The 16,158-nt window shown below is 42.2% G+C and overlaps 2 protein-coding genes across 2 annotated transcripts; one reads left to right on the top strand and one right to left on the bottom strand.

The window, feature by feature from the left end:
• Positions 1–439: 439 nt before the first annotated feature.
• LOC101761108 (pentatricopeptide repeat-containing protein At1g08610) lies at positions 440–4,395 on the top strand. The gene is made up of 3 exons (XM_014804585.2): positions 440–650; positions 889–2,879; positions 3,705–4,395. Exon 2 carries the CDS (start codon positions 1,185–1,187, stop codon positions 2,760–2,762), a length of 1,578 nt encoding a protein of 525 aa, XP_014660071.1. The 5' UTR covers positions 440–650; positions 889–1,184; the 3' UTR covers positions 2,763–2,879; positions 3,705–4,395.
• A 2,459-nt stretch (positions 4,396–6,854) lies between these two features.
• LOC101763779 (probable serine/threonine protein phosphatase 2A regulatory subunit B''delta) lies at positions 6,855–15,802 on the bottom strand. The gene is made up of 13 exons (XM_004982816.4): positions 15,344–15,802; positions 13,019–13,267; positions 12,824–12,926; positions 12,647–12,746; positions 11,269–11,374; positions 11,050–11,140; positions 9,818–9,959; positions 9,423–9,570; positions 9,217–9,326; positions 8,653–8,809; positions 8,462–8,587; positions 8,238–8,383; positions 6,855–7,668 (listed from the first exon to the last, which is right to left on the bottom strand). Exons 1-12 carry the CDS (start codon positions 15,494–15,496, stop codon positions 8,243–8,245), a joined length of 1,626 nt encoding a protein of 541 aa, XP_004982873.1. The 5' UTR covers positions 15,497–15,802; the 3' UTR covers positions 6,855–7,668; positions 8,238–8,242.
• Between the last annotated feature and the right edge of the window lie 356 nt (positions 15,803–16,158).

Consider the following 16,158-nt stretch of genomic DNA (forward strand, 5'->3'; position numbering starts at 1 on the left):
AGCCAAAACTTTCATGTTTCAAGGGGAAAAAAAGGCAAAGGACCAGCGCCCCAAAGCTGGAGCTGCAGGGTGCGGCTCAAAAGCCGGGAAAGACCAAGCGCGGTGGCAATCTGTCGGGCCATGGGTCCCATGCTCCCCGCACCCCCAAGTGGGCCCCCTTCACTCGCCCGGGCCGACGACCACAACAACACGACGAGCCGCGGCCCGCCCCTCTCTCCTCTCTCTCCTTTGTCCAACGCTCGCTCACGGGCCGAATACGTAACCACCCCGGCCCGAGCGCGCACATGCCATGGCCTGGCGCTCGCAGGCCGGCCCACCGCCTCCCGGCCTCCCCGATATTACACGCCGCTTCCACTTGGTGGGCGACGCACTGCGCCCCGGGCCCACCAGCCAGGCCGCCAACCGCCTCTCCGCCGCTACTCTGTCGCTCCCCGGCGTCCCCGCAGAGCCCGCAGTTCCCAGACAAAAGCCTCGCTTGTCGCTTCGTTCGCTTGCTTCCCGGCCGCAAGGGTCTACCTCGCCTCGCCGTCTTCCGCCGCCCGCGCCGCCATCTCTCCTACTCGGGAGTCCGTCTCGCCCGTAGAAGCGCGGATCTTCGGGGTGGCCTCCGCTCGCGGCTCCATTCCGGGCCTTGTGCGCCAGCGCCGCAGGTAATCCCGGTGCAATCCGCTACAGCTCGTAAGCATCTGCGGAGGCTGTCTTTTACCTTCTCTTCCCCACATTAGTTCGTGCAAACCCTAGTTAGTGGCCCTCTGTTAAGAAATCGCTAAGCAAGAGCTCTAACACGCTTGCCCGAGCGAAATTAGTTGGGTTTATTTTCTGCTCGATTGAGCTTAGTGCGTGTTTTCCTTGTTTTTGCGCTGATGTCGCCCTTTCTAATGTGCGCAGGGAGGAACTTGAGGGCGGTACTTGGGGAGTTCCTGTAGTTCCACGCAAGATATCTGAAGAGTGGAATGCGTTGTTTAAATTCCGTAGAACTAGATCTTGCCATGGTTGTTCCATAAGGAAATTGGTGATATAATCTACTGCGGATGCGGTATGTGGTCATATGTTTCTTCTCCAGTAATCATAAACGCGTCTACACGGTCTTTGCGGATTAGGGGGCATGCCGTCTCTTTGGATTATCCCACTAGGACTGAGCAGAAGAATGAAGCTAATCTAGTGGTGGTACGACCAGACCGAAGATGCAGGATGATTTTGTCGATGCAGGTGCAGACCATGGAAATGGCAGAACAACTGCAGAGTTCAAGAAGGCTGTACCATCTCTGGAAGCTAATCTGAGAAAGCAGAAAGAGCAACAAAAACCAAGAAGGCCCTTGAATCATAACTCGGACAAGGTGGCAAATGGGGTATATTTTTCAAAGTATAAAGCTGAGTGCTATGCCGACAGCCTCCGCAGGTACTGCAACAATGGAAAGCTCATTCAAGCTTGCCGTGTGATCGATGAGATGGTGTTACATGGCCTAGTTCCAGATTCAAAGTGCTGTATTAGACTAATCCGTGGGCTTGTGAGAACTGGTAAGGCAAACAAAGCTAGGCATGTTCTTGAGGTCATGGTGCTTTCAGGTGGTGTTCCCGACACGATCACCTGCAACATGTTGATTGCGCGACTTTGCTGCGAAGGGCAGCTGAGTTCTGCGATGAAAGTATTGGAGGATATGAGGTTTACCGGTTGCTCTCCAAGTGGCATCACTTTTAACACTTTGATTAGGTGCATGTGCAGCCAGCATATGTATGACAGGGCAGTCTCCTTTTGGAAAGAACAGCTAAGAATAGGTTGGCCACCATATGAGATGACGAGCACCTTGCTTGTTGATCTTGTTTGCAAACAATGCGGTCCCATGCGGGCTCTTAAAGTATTAGATGAACTTGGTTTGGAGGGATGCCAACCAGATGTTGTCACCTACAATGCTCTCATCAACGCATCATGCAAAGCAGGCTGTTTGAAGGATGCAAAGATGATCTTAACTCGTCTTGCAGCTGAAGGCATCGAGCCAAATAGTGCAACCTATTGCATCTTGCTTCATTCCCTTTGTGACAAGAAATTGTGGTCTGAAGTAGGTGATTTGCTTTCACACATGAAGCAGGCAAATCATGAGCCTGATGTTACTGCCTACAATATATTTATCAACTACTTCTGTAAGTATGGACATCTGGATCAGGCAATTGATGTTTTAGAGATGATGGTGAGTGAGAAATGCTTTCCTGATATAGTGACATACAACACACTTCTGAATGCCATCTCTAAAAGGGGGATGGTTGAAGAAGCTCTCGGGATTTTTCATTCTATCAGAGAAAATGGATGCCAGGTGGTTCGTATCACATACAACACCCTCATAGATGCTTTAGCGAAGAAGGGTGAGGTTATTAATGCTATGACTCTGTTTGATGAAATGATTGGTGATGGGATCAGTCCTGATGATGTCACTTATGGTTCACTTGTTATGGGATTCTGTAAGAAGAACATGGCCAAGGAAGCACTGGAGTTTTTGAATCAGATGCTTGCTCTTGGTTTTGAGGTTAAAGCAACTACATTTTCCATGATGATCCAAGCATTGTGCAGAGAGTGTAAAGCTGAAGCTGCTGCTGAAATACTAAGAGTAATGGTATCAAAAAATATTAACCACAGGAGTGCATTTTACTTATCTATAGTGACAAGAGTTGCCAAATCAGGTCGAGTTAAAGAGGCCCAAATGCTACACCAGGAGTTAGTAGAGTGCAAGGTCCTTAAAGAAGATTCTCAATTTGTTTTAAGTAGCTAGTTGCTGGATTGTAAGATCCTCAAGTCACTCAATAGTTATGAAAGTGGTAGAAAATTCAAGTCAGCTACAGCAGATAATTTCTGGATGTTTTGCAGTGTGCATGATGGCTTCGATGAGGTACCTATCTCCTGTTGTTTATTTTCGTCGTTGCTTATATTGCAGATTTAGTGGGTATGGATGGAATGGTACTTATAACTTGGTTCCTGCCTTTCCAGTCTCGTATAGATTTTTTAGTATTCCTTTATAAACATTTTCTAGAACCTCATGTGCAATCAATGGTTTGGCTCAGACACTCGTGTCAAATATATGCACACGCCAATCACTGTTCTGTGCCATAGCATGTCTTCCTTTCGTTGGCATCATTAGCACATGACTTATTTTGTATTCACTATTAGAACATGTGAGGTGGAGGTATCATTCTTTGCAACTATATTTATTTCTCAACCATATTGTGTATTTGTGTTCAGTGTTAGTAGCGTTCAGTTATTATATTTTATTAATCTAAGCTGTTGCCAATTTACCATACATTGTGTAAGTCTATTGCATTTTGGGTGCAGCACTGTATTCTTTCCATAGATGGCTCCATTTGTCGCTGTATTTTGAGTTACATGTGATTGTCTATGTGAAACATCAAATTCTTAGTCTCTCAGGTCTCAAAGTAGTAAGGATGCCAGTTTTTTTCTCTCTCTTAAAGTAGAATTAGCTAGGATCACGTTTCAGAAAGAACAAGCTGCATTTCTGAAATTTAGCGAAAAAGGGTACGCTTAAGCAACTCTCCTGGTAGCTTTCACATCTCCTCGCATAACAGTTCTGTTTCTAAATACATGGTTAATGATGTATAGGCTTCTGTTACCGTACTGTTTCTCTTTGAAGAAAAGTTGCAAGTGTAATATCCCTTAACTGTCTTTACCCAGCGTCACATTACCGTGCTGCTGTCTTCAGGTCACACTTGTTTGCGGAAGAGGACTGTTTGCCAGTACCACACCATGATGCTTGGCATAGAATGGACACAGTGGGGTCGTGCTATGCATTTCATCTTTAAGCCTCACATCACAAAGCAGCAGAGAGCAGCATTGTTCAGAGACCGTGGTTCTGTGCCATGCTTCGCGCACATTACCTCAATAAGCATGGTTATCGGCTGATGATTGATTATGTGTTCACGTGTTGTGCTCCTGGAGCAATTGTCTTTGTTCATGTAGCCGCCTCAACTGAACCTTAACTCCTTAAGATCAAAATGGATTACTCCAAATGGATTATGTGTTCACCATGAATTGTCTTAGCAGCTCATTCAACGGACCACTCCAAATGGACAGATCAAAAGCTGACGATGACACCGCCTGTTGTGCTACTAATGCATCTTCTCCAGACATGTGGGATGGGGATAAGAGAATTGTCCATGGAGACTTGGGATCCGGAATATCACTGCCACAAACGTCGTCTCTTCTAATTTCACTTCTTGACATAAAAATTATCAGTCATTTTAGTTTTGTTCTAAATCAAACTTTTACTTTTAACCAAATTTATAGAAAAATACATAAATGTTATACTAGATAGACTATGAAATATGTTTTCACAGTGTATTTATTTGATACATTTTTCTATAACCGTTAAAGATAGACACAAGTTTGACTTACAACGAATGAAAGGAGTAAATTGCTTCTTTTGGTATGCACTTATCTTCTAAAATTGGAGTTCCTTGAGTTTTTTACTATACATTATACTACTCAGTGGTATATAGTACCATCGTTAAATATAATTTAGTAATTATTATCTACCTATTAATTGACTCGATTATAGGGGTCATCATTAGTGTAAAAAATATATTATAGTGGTGTCATTTGTCTTCTTTCCCCGCAAAATACCCTTGAAAGTACCGTGACACTCCAAGAAGAGGCGAGTTAGGTGTTCTAAAAAAATAAGGCATATAAAATTCTATTTTAAAATCTTTCTAGATGTGCACTAAGATTTTCTATCCGTTGCAACCCTAGGTTTCAAGTCTTACCCATGTCAATTTTAGGAAAGATAAATTCGGAATGTTCAAAGTGCAATAAATAATAGGGAAGCTAAATAAGATAGAAAATGTAAACTCTCAGCACGATGACTTTTTACCGAGGTGTCGAAAAGCTCTCTTTTCCCTAATCCTCGTTGAAGCCCCTCACAAGGGAGTGCCCTATGCAAGGGTCAAGCTCCCAGTCAAGTAGCTCCGGGGATCGATGATGAGTCTTCCCTATTGGGTCTCCATCTTGACTCTCCTGAATGCTCTCCACCGTCTTCACCAAGTAGAGCTTCCACAAATTGTTAAGGACATCTCCTTCCTCTCACAACCACTAGTGGTCACTCCAGAAATGCGGTTAGAGGATCTCGCAAAACTTACAAGTCCCAGATTTACAATACTTGATGTGCGCAAGCACAGATAAGACAATAATAAAGAGGTGTGCAAAACTCACCTAACTCTAACCTAACCCCTAAAGCCACCATTAAGTAGTCTAAACTAACACTAATCAAGAGATACGTCTTCTACTAATCACCTTAATCTCCGAGCTCTAACACACCTCAAATAGCTAGGTTAAGAGGGTATTTATAGACCTCAAGTCCAAAAACTATCAATTGCTCCAATGGCCACAAACACTAAAAATACTAGATGGTCCGGTGCTACACCGATGTGAATCACCGGATGAATCGACGATCATTTCGTGCGCTGGACATTGAGCCACTGAATATTGGGCCCCATTGACACTGCCCATCCTTCGACATCACCGAATTGTCCAGTGACTTTCAGAGCCGTTCTTCCTCTCTGCCACTAAACATTCTTTGATCCGGCGAACGTCCATTGAACGTCCTCACTATTGACACCGAGTTGGTGTCGCACGCTTCGCTTCCATAGACACTGAGCTTCATCGCCACGGGCACGCGACTGATCCAATGCATCACAAATGCATATCACCGGATGGTTTGGTGTGTACGTATAGTTGCACTTGCCTTGGTCCTATTGCTGATCTTCATGCACCGATTGACCTGGTGCAATGGATTGGTGATTCACCGACTCAGCCGTTGATCCTTTTCAGTAGGATTTCCTTCGCGTCTTCACGTGTCCCTGATAGAGTCATTATCAATTCGGCCTTGTGTCTTCACGTGTCTTGTTTGGAGCAAGGCTTGATTCTAAGGTAGTTTGGTTATCTAATTTCATGGTGCTACAAAGAGATACTACTCCTATTGTCCTTGTGATGGAAAGTGGGGGTGAGAGTACTAGGGTTTGCTGTTCTTTCTAGGTTGAGAATGATGATGAGTAAATTGTGAGCGACAGTGGCTCATCAAGTAAGATCAAGCACAATATAAGCAAGGGCACAAGTTGGTGTAGCGGGGTATCCTTGTGCATACTCCATCCATGGTGCCTGATGAAGATGAAGATGTGAAGATAATATTGATGGAGCTCCTTGGTTCTGATCATGATTCCTTGAGCTAGCAGATGAGGGAACGTGGAGAAACTCTAAGGTTCATGTTGCATGACTTGTTCTTTGGCTTGGAGAGGAAGAAATAAAAGAATGTTTCACCCGGTGAAGTCGAGTTTATGACTTCGGCTCACACGTGGGCCCAAGAGGTGTGAAGATGTCAAGCCTCCTATACATGTGGTCGAACCAACCTCATCAAACCACCATTTAGCCCAACAGTTCGACTACCAGGGTAGAAGGCTCGGGTTTAAACTCTATTTAAGGCTTTGGAAGTGAGATTTTTAGGTACCTCACCATCAGGAGAGCCGAGCTCAAGCGGCATCATCATAGACAAGGCAAGCAACCGATCTTGCGGATCTGCACGGGCAAAGGAGCTACCGCGCTCAGTGCTCCAATCTAGGGGCAGCAAGGCAATGGAGGGTTGAGGGCTGACGACGTTTTAGGATGAGACTGGAAGAAGCAGCCCATTTATTTAGGGACGAACTGTTTTGGTAGCAGCACCGTACATGCTATAAGTCTGTAGTACTGTAATAGGGTATAGACAGACGAGCTGCTGGATATGCTCTTAATCATGACAATGACAAAAAATGGCCGACAAAAAGATAAGGAAATATTGCAAGAAAACATCTTTTCTATAAAAGAAAGTGACAGCAAATAGTACACATGCACATTGGTATAAAGTTCCAACACAGCAAGGTAGCTCGAAATGCAAACGGCAAATAATTGCCAAGAAAACGAACCAACCTGACAGACAGTACTGCAATCTCGAACATTCTCCAAATTTACACCTTAAAAAATTGGATTGCCAATGTTATCTACCTTTTCGTTAAAAAAATACTATGCACCCAAATCCACGGCTTCTCGGTAATGTTACAAATGACAACAGTATCCAAGCCCTGAGGTCTCTGAGCTTTCTCCCAAAATGTTCGAACGGCAATAAACCAAGAACTACAAAACAACATGCTGATGAGAAAGCAGAACCTGAAAGCTACATACCACGATCGAAGTCACTGATGGAATTGCTAGCTCGCGCTTCCAAAGATTAATAAAGAAAATGGCAGCCAAACATTAACAGTTCAGCTCCAAAATTTGCGCACAGCAATTGAATTAACATACACCCCCCCTTAAGGACCAATCAGAACACAAATGGAACTAGTCGACCAGGAAGGGTCCTTCCTTTTAGTATCATTTGCGACTGTTGAGGTTGTTGCCTTGACACTGCAGGACGCGCCTATCAACCTCCCTCCCCACTTTTCCAGCCAAGCAAAAATGTTTGCACAACAGGACAACTGACAAATATTGAATCAGACCTGCACAGTAAAACCTGTAAGTAGTTTTTGGTGTTACTGAATCTGCTGTGAGCCTCCAATGGCATCCACAGGGTAGCCACCAACTTTACAATTCTTCTGCTGTTCAACCAAATTCACCCATGTTCAACCAAATTCCAGCAGCAAGACCTGTTAATCGGAAAATTGAAATTATAAAAGCTAGTACGACCATGACCGCAAGTATCAGCAGAGAGGTTCAACTTTGCTATCATAGTTTGAAAAAAACGAAACACCAGAAACCAAGGTGTCAGCCAGTCATTGGGTGTCAGTTCTGGTTTTAAACTGCCAAATTTCTTTTGTCAGTCGTGATCTTAAAGTTGATAGTATGTGATGTCTAAAGCGTACTTTCATGCCACGTGGAGGAAATGAACAGGTCAAGCAAGGTTTAATCGTAGAGAAAAATAAGATAACATTCCCTCCATTCAGCGTGTTCGTTTCAGCTACTGCTGCGGCTGTTGCTGCCACTTTTAGTTCAATGCTACAGTACTTTTGTATAGGTAGGATGCAGCTGCAGCCGCAGCAATAGCTCAAGCGAGCAGAGCCTAGAAATCTTGCCCACATCTTGTATGCATGAGACAAGGGTGTATCCTACTTTTTTTAAAAATTCATGGTCTCTTCCACAATTCATATAGCTATCTTATCAAACTATCATGTTGTGTTACTGAATTGATCAAACAATATCAAGTAGAAACACTTACGCAATTCAGAATGGAGCTTCAAGTGATTCATCCCACACATCCCCACTTCCATTTGAAGCATCTTCACCATCTTCTTCCATGGACAACCTAATATACTCTCTATGGGCGAACCGATCCCACTCGGTTAGAGTTGGGTTTTCACGTTCCTGCAATTAATCAGTATCCAATTATTTAAGTTGATATTTGAGCAGTGAATCTAAAACTTTATGAAGGGTTATAATCACCTGGCGAATGAGGAACGGATCACGAGTTTCAAATGCCATGAACTTGTTCAGATTGAAAAGAATATTGAATATATTTCCTGAGAGTTTACACCGTTTTAAGTCCCGTAGTGTAAAATAGCTCTCATTCTGTACAAAGGGAAAGCTTTATCAAATCCCGTTAAAATGCTTTATGATTATGTGTGAGAATCTACCTCTGGTCCAATCATGTCAATCATCTGGCATAATATGTCCTCAAAAAGCACAGGCTCCTGTGCCATGCACTCCATACGGTGCAATTGCTCCTCATAGAAAAATTGCATTTCATTGGAAGTTAAAATACCATTACCATCAAGATCAATGCACTTAAACCTGTAAAAATTGTTTCACATATTTCAATAAACATACAACTAAAATCTGAGTAATACACTACACTACAGCAAAGATACAAAGGTTGCAACTTAAAAGTCTATGCGGTATGAACATATAATGCCCTCGTCCAGAAGTTAAAAGATACAATAACTTCCATTGTTGCCTTTACTACATTTGTCAAGATTATGAAAAAAAGCAGGGGTCCATCAGATCAACATCAATTATGAAGTTTTAATAGGCCCTTGACATGAAAATATGAAATATGTTTGGTGTCCTGGCTTTGGTAAACAGGGTGCACGCACCTCCACCACACATTAAGACTTAAGTTGAAATGACCTTATATCACAACTAAGGCAATAGGAACAATTCCCAAAATGCACATACAAGTCTATTCAGAACACAGTTACCAGTATTCAAGGCTAGGCTCAGATGATTTGTCTTCCTCTGATAATATAAAGTAAACAAAGTCTTCATAACCCATCTTTCCTTCTGTCATGCTTGTGAATTTCCTTGGGATCTAAGTAGCAGTAAAATAGCCAAATATAAGTACACAAAGCATAACACTTTGGTAAACAATGGCTAAATTCTGAATGCAACAACAGGATGGACTAACCTGTGTAAAAATTCTATCAACTATTCTATAGGTCAATGAATGATTTCCATATCTGATAAGGTTTTCCTTATCAATCAAGAAATCATGATCTGTATCCAGCTCCCAAAATTTGCAGTAGATCACATAGAAGTGCTCATATGAGAAGTATCTGCGTAAAAACATAACCCAACATTATCACCATTGGGAAACGTCATGCAAGAATATTATTGTACTATGTGAAGAGCATCAACAATTGTAATCCACACAATAACTAATAGAAGTACATGTAAGGTACAAAAATGCATGGAAGAAACTGGATCGTGAGTGCAACGAAAACCTCTGCTCTTCTCAGAACTCATGGGCGTACACATACAAATGGACACTAGCAATTTGTTAACGACTCATAGATTAATTACCTCAACACTTTGTTGATATCTTCTTCCTCATCTAATTGCTGAAGGGCGGCAATTAAATTTCCACGTTTGAGCTCTCTCAGAGTCAGATGGCCATTTCCAGATCTATTGATGGAGTAAAAGATTCTGTATATTACAGTCTCCGCTGAAGAAAACATCAAGAAATGGTTATAAATGAACATGATACAGCAAACATTAGCAACAGTTCAAAATATTCAGAAAATCTTATGTTATCATAATGGGTATCAAGTTGTTTTTAGTAACGATTGGTAATACTCCAGACTTCAAGCAACCAACACTTTTTTTCCTACCAGCATTTTCCAATCGTTAAGGGAAAGAATTTAAATCAGGAGTGCTATCATTGCCCATAATCTCTATGGCAAGAAGGTTATCAGGCTGAACTTATTGAATTAAAAAGGCATCATATTATTAGTGTTGACGAGAAGTGCCAATGCTGTTTATTCAAAAAAGGAGAAGAAGCGTCAATGTTTTCATGACATAACAAGCTTGTTGCAAAAACATATGCGCAGCCACAAAATCATATTTATTAAGCATAACAAAAGGCCGATCAGTTTTGAACACCTAACAATGCAACTATGCAAGGATGCCATTATACCATCAGGTACAGGGCTTGCCTGTTACTAATTTTCACATGTGCATTTATCAAGGAACAGAAAAAAAAAAGCAATGGAAAGCAGCACGTCTATGACCCTCCGTTTTCTTTTACCAGGACACGTTTTTTGTTTAGCTGTTCAGGAAAGCGAGTGCCAGCAGGCCCGCGTTGTAAAACTCTTTTCTTCTTAATACAAAGATACGTAGCTCTCCTGCGTGTTCTCGAAAAAAATGTTTAGCCGTACAGGAATAGAGGGTGCATGCTTTCCCTGGTGCAGAAATGTACAGGAATACCCTAGTTAAGTCCATGCATGTGTGACCCATTAACATGTTGCTATTCCCAGGCAGTCATGAGTAAGCAGGCATGCAGTTCTAACTCAAGCCACAATTGGTGCCCAGCCATGCACACTTCCATGCAAGCTGCATTAACTACGATAGAAACCAGGAGTCAACAAAGGCTATCAGGGCATGCCCACTTAACACTAGGCAAGGGCAAATACAGTAAATCATGACATGCTATTTGTCTGAGCAAAAAAAAAATGGCACCCTCTAATTCCAAATGGAAGGAGTATAAATTGGAGTAAATAATTAATTCTGCAGCTCCCTCGGATAGAAGGAATTACCATATCTCTCCTGAAACTCTGGGGTCCCTTGTAAGAACTCTAAGCCAGGGTGAGTTGCCAGGAGTTCTTTTAGGACAGGCTTGAAGTCATCCTGCACATATTAGAGAACATAATTTTTCCCATCAGTATAAAAGAAGTCATACAGAACTAAATCTCTTCAGCTAGAGTCATCTATTCCTGTGTTAACACTGAGAACAGTCGGAGGAAAACAATGCTGACCTGAGTGAGATAGTTGTAACCTGGCTTTCTTAATATTTCAAATATTTGGCTAGCCATATCCATTGTAATCTTATTATCATTGATCCAGTATTCAACAAATGCATCCCTGCGTTCAGAAATGGAGTCAGATTACCAAATTTAAATCTGAAATGCAATTACCAATGTTAAGCAGAATAACCAGTATGAGGGATAAAACAGGAAGCCATTTACATAGAATCACTAATAGAAACCATCGCGTGTAGACATGTAAGTTTGATGAAAATCAACTCAAACCCCACCCTTTCCTATTAAACTCTGCATCCTCCTAATAGCTATTTCTCCTTTTCCCCCCCTTTTTGCTTGAATCTATAGATCAAATGAACTCGTGGGTTAATTGAACCATTTGCATCCCTAATCACATGTTCTAGCATGGTAAAGAGAACATTACTAAACATGACATCACATTCCCTGCTAGTAATTAAAAAACTATGAAACAATGCAGAAGCTGAGTGATGTCAAATCTTACTATCAGAGCAATGGTGCATGTTACAAGATCTGACACACTAGTAGAGGAAAGGCAAGCTAGAAGCTACAACACTTCTTTTACAGCGTGAATGCTGAATCAAGAAGCCTCCAAGCCAAAAGCTTCCAAATCAGTGCCTAAGGTATGATCTACCACTACAGGTATGGACGAACTCAAGAAAAACTAGCATCAGTGGTTCCCAGCAAAATCAGGATAGCAAAACCACTTTAGCAGATTCTAATTTCTTAGTCCGCCTGATCTACTGTTCTCACTTTCTTTGCATTTCTCAATGTTTTGTGTTGGCAACTTTGCTAGACCTTGTAACCTAGCCTATATAATTCCTTTGCTGCCAAATATGCATATGGATGCATCCTTCAACCAAAAGGCAGCCAGGTTCCAAAGTCATTAATGTGACCTATCACAGAACCTTGAAGTCTCATGCTCAGCAGTCCAGGTACTAGCCAAACAGGATAGAAGACTTCAACTTAAAGCACTTGCATCTACAAAAGACTTAACTGACCAAAAAATGTTAAATGTTGGTTTCATCGCAAGATAGCAACATTGTTATCTTAAAAATGAAATGTCCAACTAAAATGCTGAAGAACAATGAAGAGTTATAGCATAAGCTAAGAATAATATATGTCCTGAAGTGACAGAAGAGGTAAAAGGCACCAACATACATGATTGTAATCAAGTAGAAGTCAGCATGTTTACAAGCTTCAAGGACAGGGAAAAGGAACCAAGACGCCAAAGAAGAAAGAACTGAAATAACATAAAGGGACACTGTCCTGACATCTGAAAGAAACTACAATTCCCCAACTGGATCTTTAGACGGGCATCACTAAAGACCTTGTGTTCAGATGTCGAACATCATACCTTGAGACGGTTCCAGTGCACGCAACATCAATTTTCTTGAAAAGAACACTGGAGAAGAATGAAGGGAGTTTGCATATGTCCTTTGTGACCGATCTGAATTCTGGTGTGGACAAATAAGGCATATGAGCTTCAGAATTCATTTCAATGCCAAAAACCAAGCTGTGATACCATATTCACCTTGAATCTGAAGCCCCTCCCCACCAAAAAACAGGTGATCTATTCTAGATAAGCACTGCTCCTTCAAGTCTTTCGGAGGAGGACGCCCGTGCTTGAAGTAAAACTACAAAACATATTGATCCAACAAAATTTGACGCTTTAAACAATGAATGTAGAAACAAAAACTTCAATTACTTCAAGGCAAGTGCAAAGTACCTGAGGTATAACTTCTCTCACTGGTTCACTAACTAATTTTAATGGAGAACCCAAGGACGATGGTCCAGCACCAGATCCTCGTCTCATAACACGGGGAGAACCAGAAGTGCTCCTAGGAGAAAGTGGAGGAGCACTACCAGCAGGAAACATTGATGGTAGAGAACTACTTGAAGCAGCATTTGTGCTAGCAGAGGTTCCAGCAACATTAAGCGTAGCACCAGCTTTTGCATCCTCAATCAAAGACTTTACCTAGTGGTACATGGAACGGATAAGAAACAATGGATCATTCACATAAAAATAAAGAAAAACTCAAAAATATACAATAATATAAGTTTACAGAAGATCAAGCGGTTGCTGGAGAAGATATCTTGACAATCACATAAGAAAATGCAATAGATGTGCAAGTACAGCACTAACATTGGCAGTGCTCACAATGAAAACAGAACATTATAGCATCATCGAACAAAGATGTAACACTATCCACATAAAGTCTAAAGCTGTAGACAACGCCATAAGGCTTTTCATTTTCACCCCTAGGTAGGGTACATTTATTAAATCCATTCAAGCTTAAACCCCCATCCACTTCAATCCGCAATTGGCCATCATTGGTTCCTCATGGAAAAGATCTTATGGGTAAACAGAATTATTGAAGGACAAAGAACATGCTAGGCCACAGAAATTGTTATAACTTGCAATATATCTATATTTACAGCTTCCATAACAGGAAATGCTATTGCATAAAGAAATTACTGTAGTGGTAGCACCAGTGCTTGATGTATGGTCTACCAGCACGGTGCCAATAGACACTACTATGAAATGAAACAATAATAAGGTACACAGGCATTCATAAACTAAGCTACTAAGGAGGACTTGAGGACAATCGAAGCGACAGTGTAAACTATCAACTAGAAAACCATTACACTCAGCATCAAATATAAATAAATGCAGTTATTCACTGAAAGGTACTGACACAGACCAGAAATGAGCTAAGAATCAAAACCAGCATCACTGTTGAAAAGTCAAAATACAGCACACCAAACTTGAAATTTTCTGTATGCCCCTACCATAATGCTATTGCAAAGAGAAACCCTCAAGTCCAAAACTCCAAGTCCATGAAAAATTCAAATCCATGCATCGGAGGACCCACCATAAGTCCCTTGCAAAACTGATGGACAGCACAACCTTACTCAAACTGAAGACAGGCATAGCTGCCATCCTGAGCTTGTAGCACCTCAGGTATGGCATCAAGAGCGTACACATTTGCATAACACATATAATTTGCTCATAAATCTTACACTCACCAGTATCAACCATAAACCGTCAACCAGACACTCGTTCAAACCCATCAACTAATACAGCAATGAAAATAACATAAGGAGACAGACTAGAACCAGCTTTGAGTGCACCATGCTAGTTCCAATATCAGTGTTGTGACATGAAACACAGCTTCAGCAACACTAAGGTCACTGTATATGCCACATATCTCCTACAAACATGGTACATGCTATCGGCATCAAGTTATGATCAAATTCAAAAAGTAACAGTAGTGTAGAAAAACAATAAAATAATTCACTAAGGCTAAAGATCACTACCAGAATCCTAGCCATGGGTTGCCCAAATAATTCAATGTGGCATTAAAAGCTCCTTATTAGGAAAAAAATGGATAAAACAGATATGCATCCAGCAAACTAAAGGTTTGAGACTTGGACTCCAATGGAATCATAGAACTATCGGGCATGTTATGCATATGAGGCAGGCTTCTACAGTTGTCATCAAACTGACAAAATAACTAATTCAGATAAAATATGATACTAAGAAAGGGCACCTCCCACGCTCACTATAATACAGATCCAACATCTGCAGAGTGCTAAGTTTACAACAACCAAAGCCAACCTGTTGGCACAGAGACTACCAGATGAAGACTCACGGATATGTACATTAGGCACAGACAAATGCTATATCCATGCTGCTCAGCTAGACTGCAATTCACCTTGGTGAGTTGAAGAACAAGACCATAGACGTACAGAATTATCTAGGAACAAAGACAAACCGAGCCAATAAACAGACCATACACTTTGATCTACCAAACTCCATCATCATACTTGAATCGAAGACACAAGCTCATAAATACGATTCGAAGTACTAATCTAACCAGTACGCGCCGCAGCACCAAGGATGCCAACCAAAGCATCACGAACGACATTTCTAATGAGTCTGAGCCCAAGATCACGTAGTCCACGCGAAATTTAAGCACAAACCAAGCCAATCAAGCATCAAACCCAAAACAGCGAGCGAGGAAGGCAATAGGGCGCGTAGAAGGGATACCAGCTTGGCCGTCTCGGGTAGCACGAGCCACTGCGAGTAGAGCGCATCAGCTATGATGGAATTCTCACGGAGCGCGCCCGGCGCAAGCTCCGGGAGCTGCAGCAGCTCCGGGTCCAGCGCCGCCGCGTCCCTCCTCGCAGGCTCCACCTCCATTACTCCCAAACCCTAGCGGCCTTCTCATGCACCAAGCGGACCACCAAAACCCAGATCTGCCCCCGCGCGTCCGGACGCTGTTCCGGCGGGGAGGGAGGGCGCGAATCGGAGCTCGGCGGGATCGGCGGTAAGCGACGGAGGAGGATCGGGTGCCAGCGGCGGTGGGATCTGAGGTGGCGGCCGGAGGCGAGGGCGGGAGCAGGCGAAACCCTAGGCAAGAAGCAGCCGAGCGAGAGGAGGTGAAGATGGGGGGAGACGGGAAGACGGTGGCGTGGTAATGGTGGGCGTCGATATAACAGCGGAGGGCAAAATAGAATTGTCTTTCGGATGGCACTTTAAGATAGCACTTTCGGTTTGGGCTAACCGGCTACTGCCTAATGGCTAATAGTCCCGTTTGTTTGGGCTTACCTGAGAATCGATTGTGTGAGAATCTAAATTTATTTGAGAATTTAAAATCTGCTGGTGAGATAAGCTATAAGTTTGGCAACCCTAATTATTTATAGATGATTATCTGTTCTGGGTGTAAAATGACCCGTATGCTCATGTGGGTGATGATAACTCATTTGATTCATGAGTATGAGCAGAAGATGATTTTGACAATATTTTTGAAATTTGTAAAATACAAATTTTGATAAAATATTAGTAATACATTCCAAGTCATT

The sequence above is a fragment of the Setaria italica genome, chromosome IX (assembly GCF_000263155.2).
Source record: "Setaria italica strain Yugu1 chromosome IX, Setaria_italica_v2.0, whole genome shotgun sequence".
In the NCBI taxonomy this organism is placed as follows: domain Eukaryota; kingdom Viridiplantae; phylum Streptophyta; class Magnoliopsida; order Poales; family Poaceae; genus Setaria; species Setaria italica.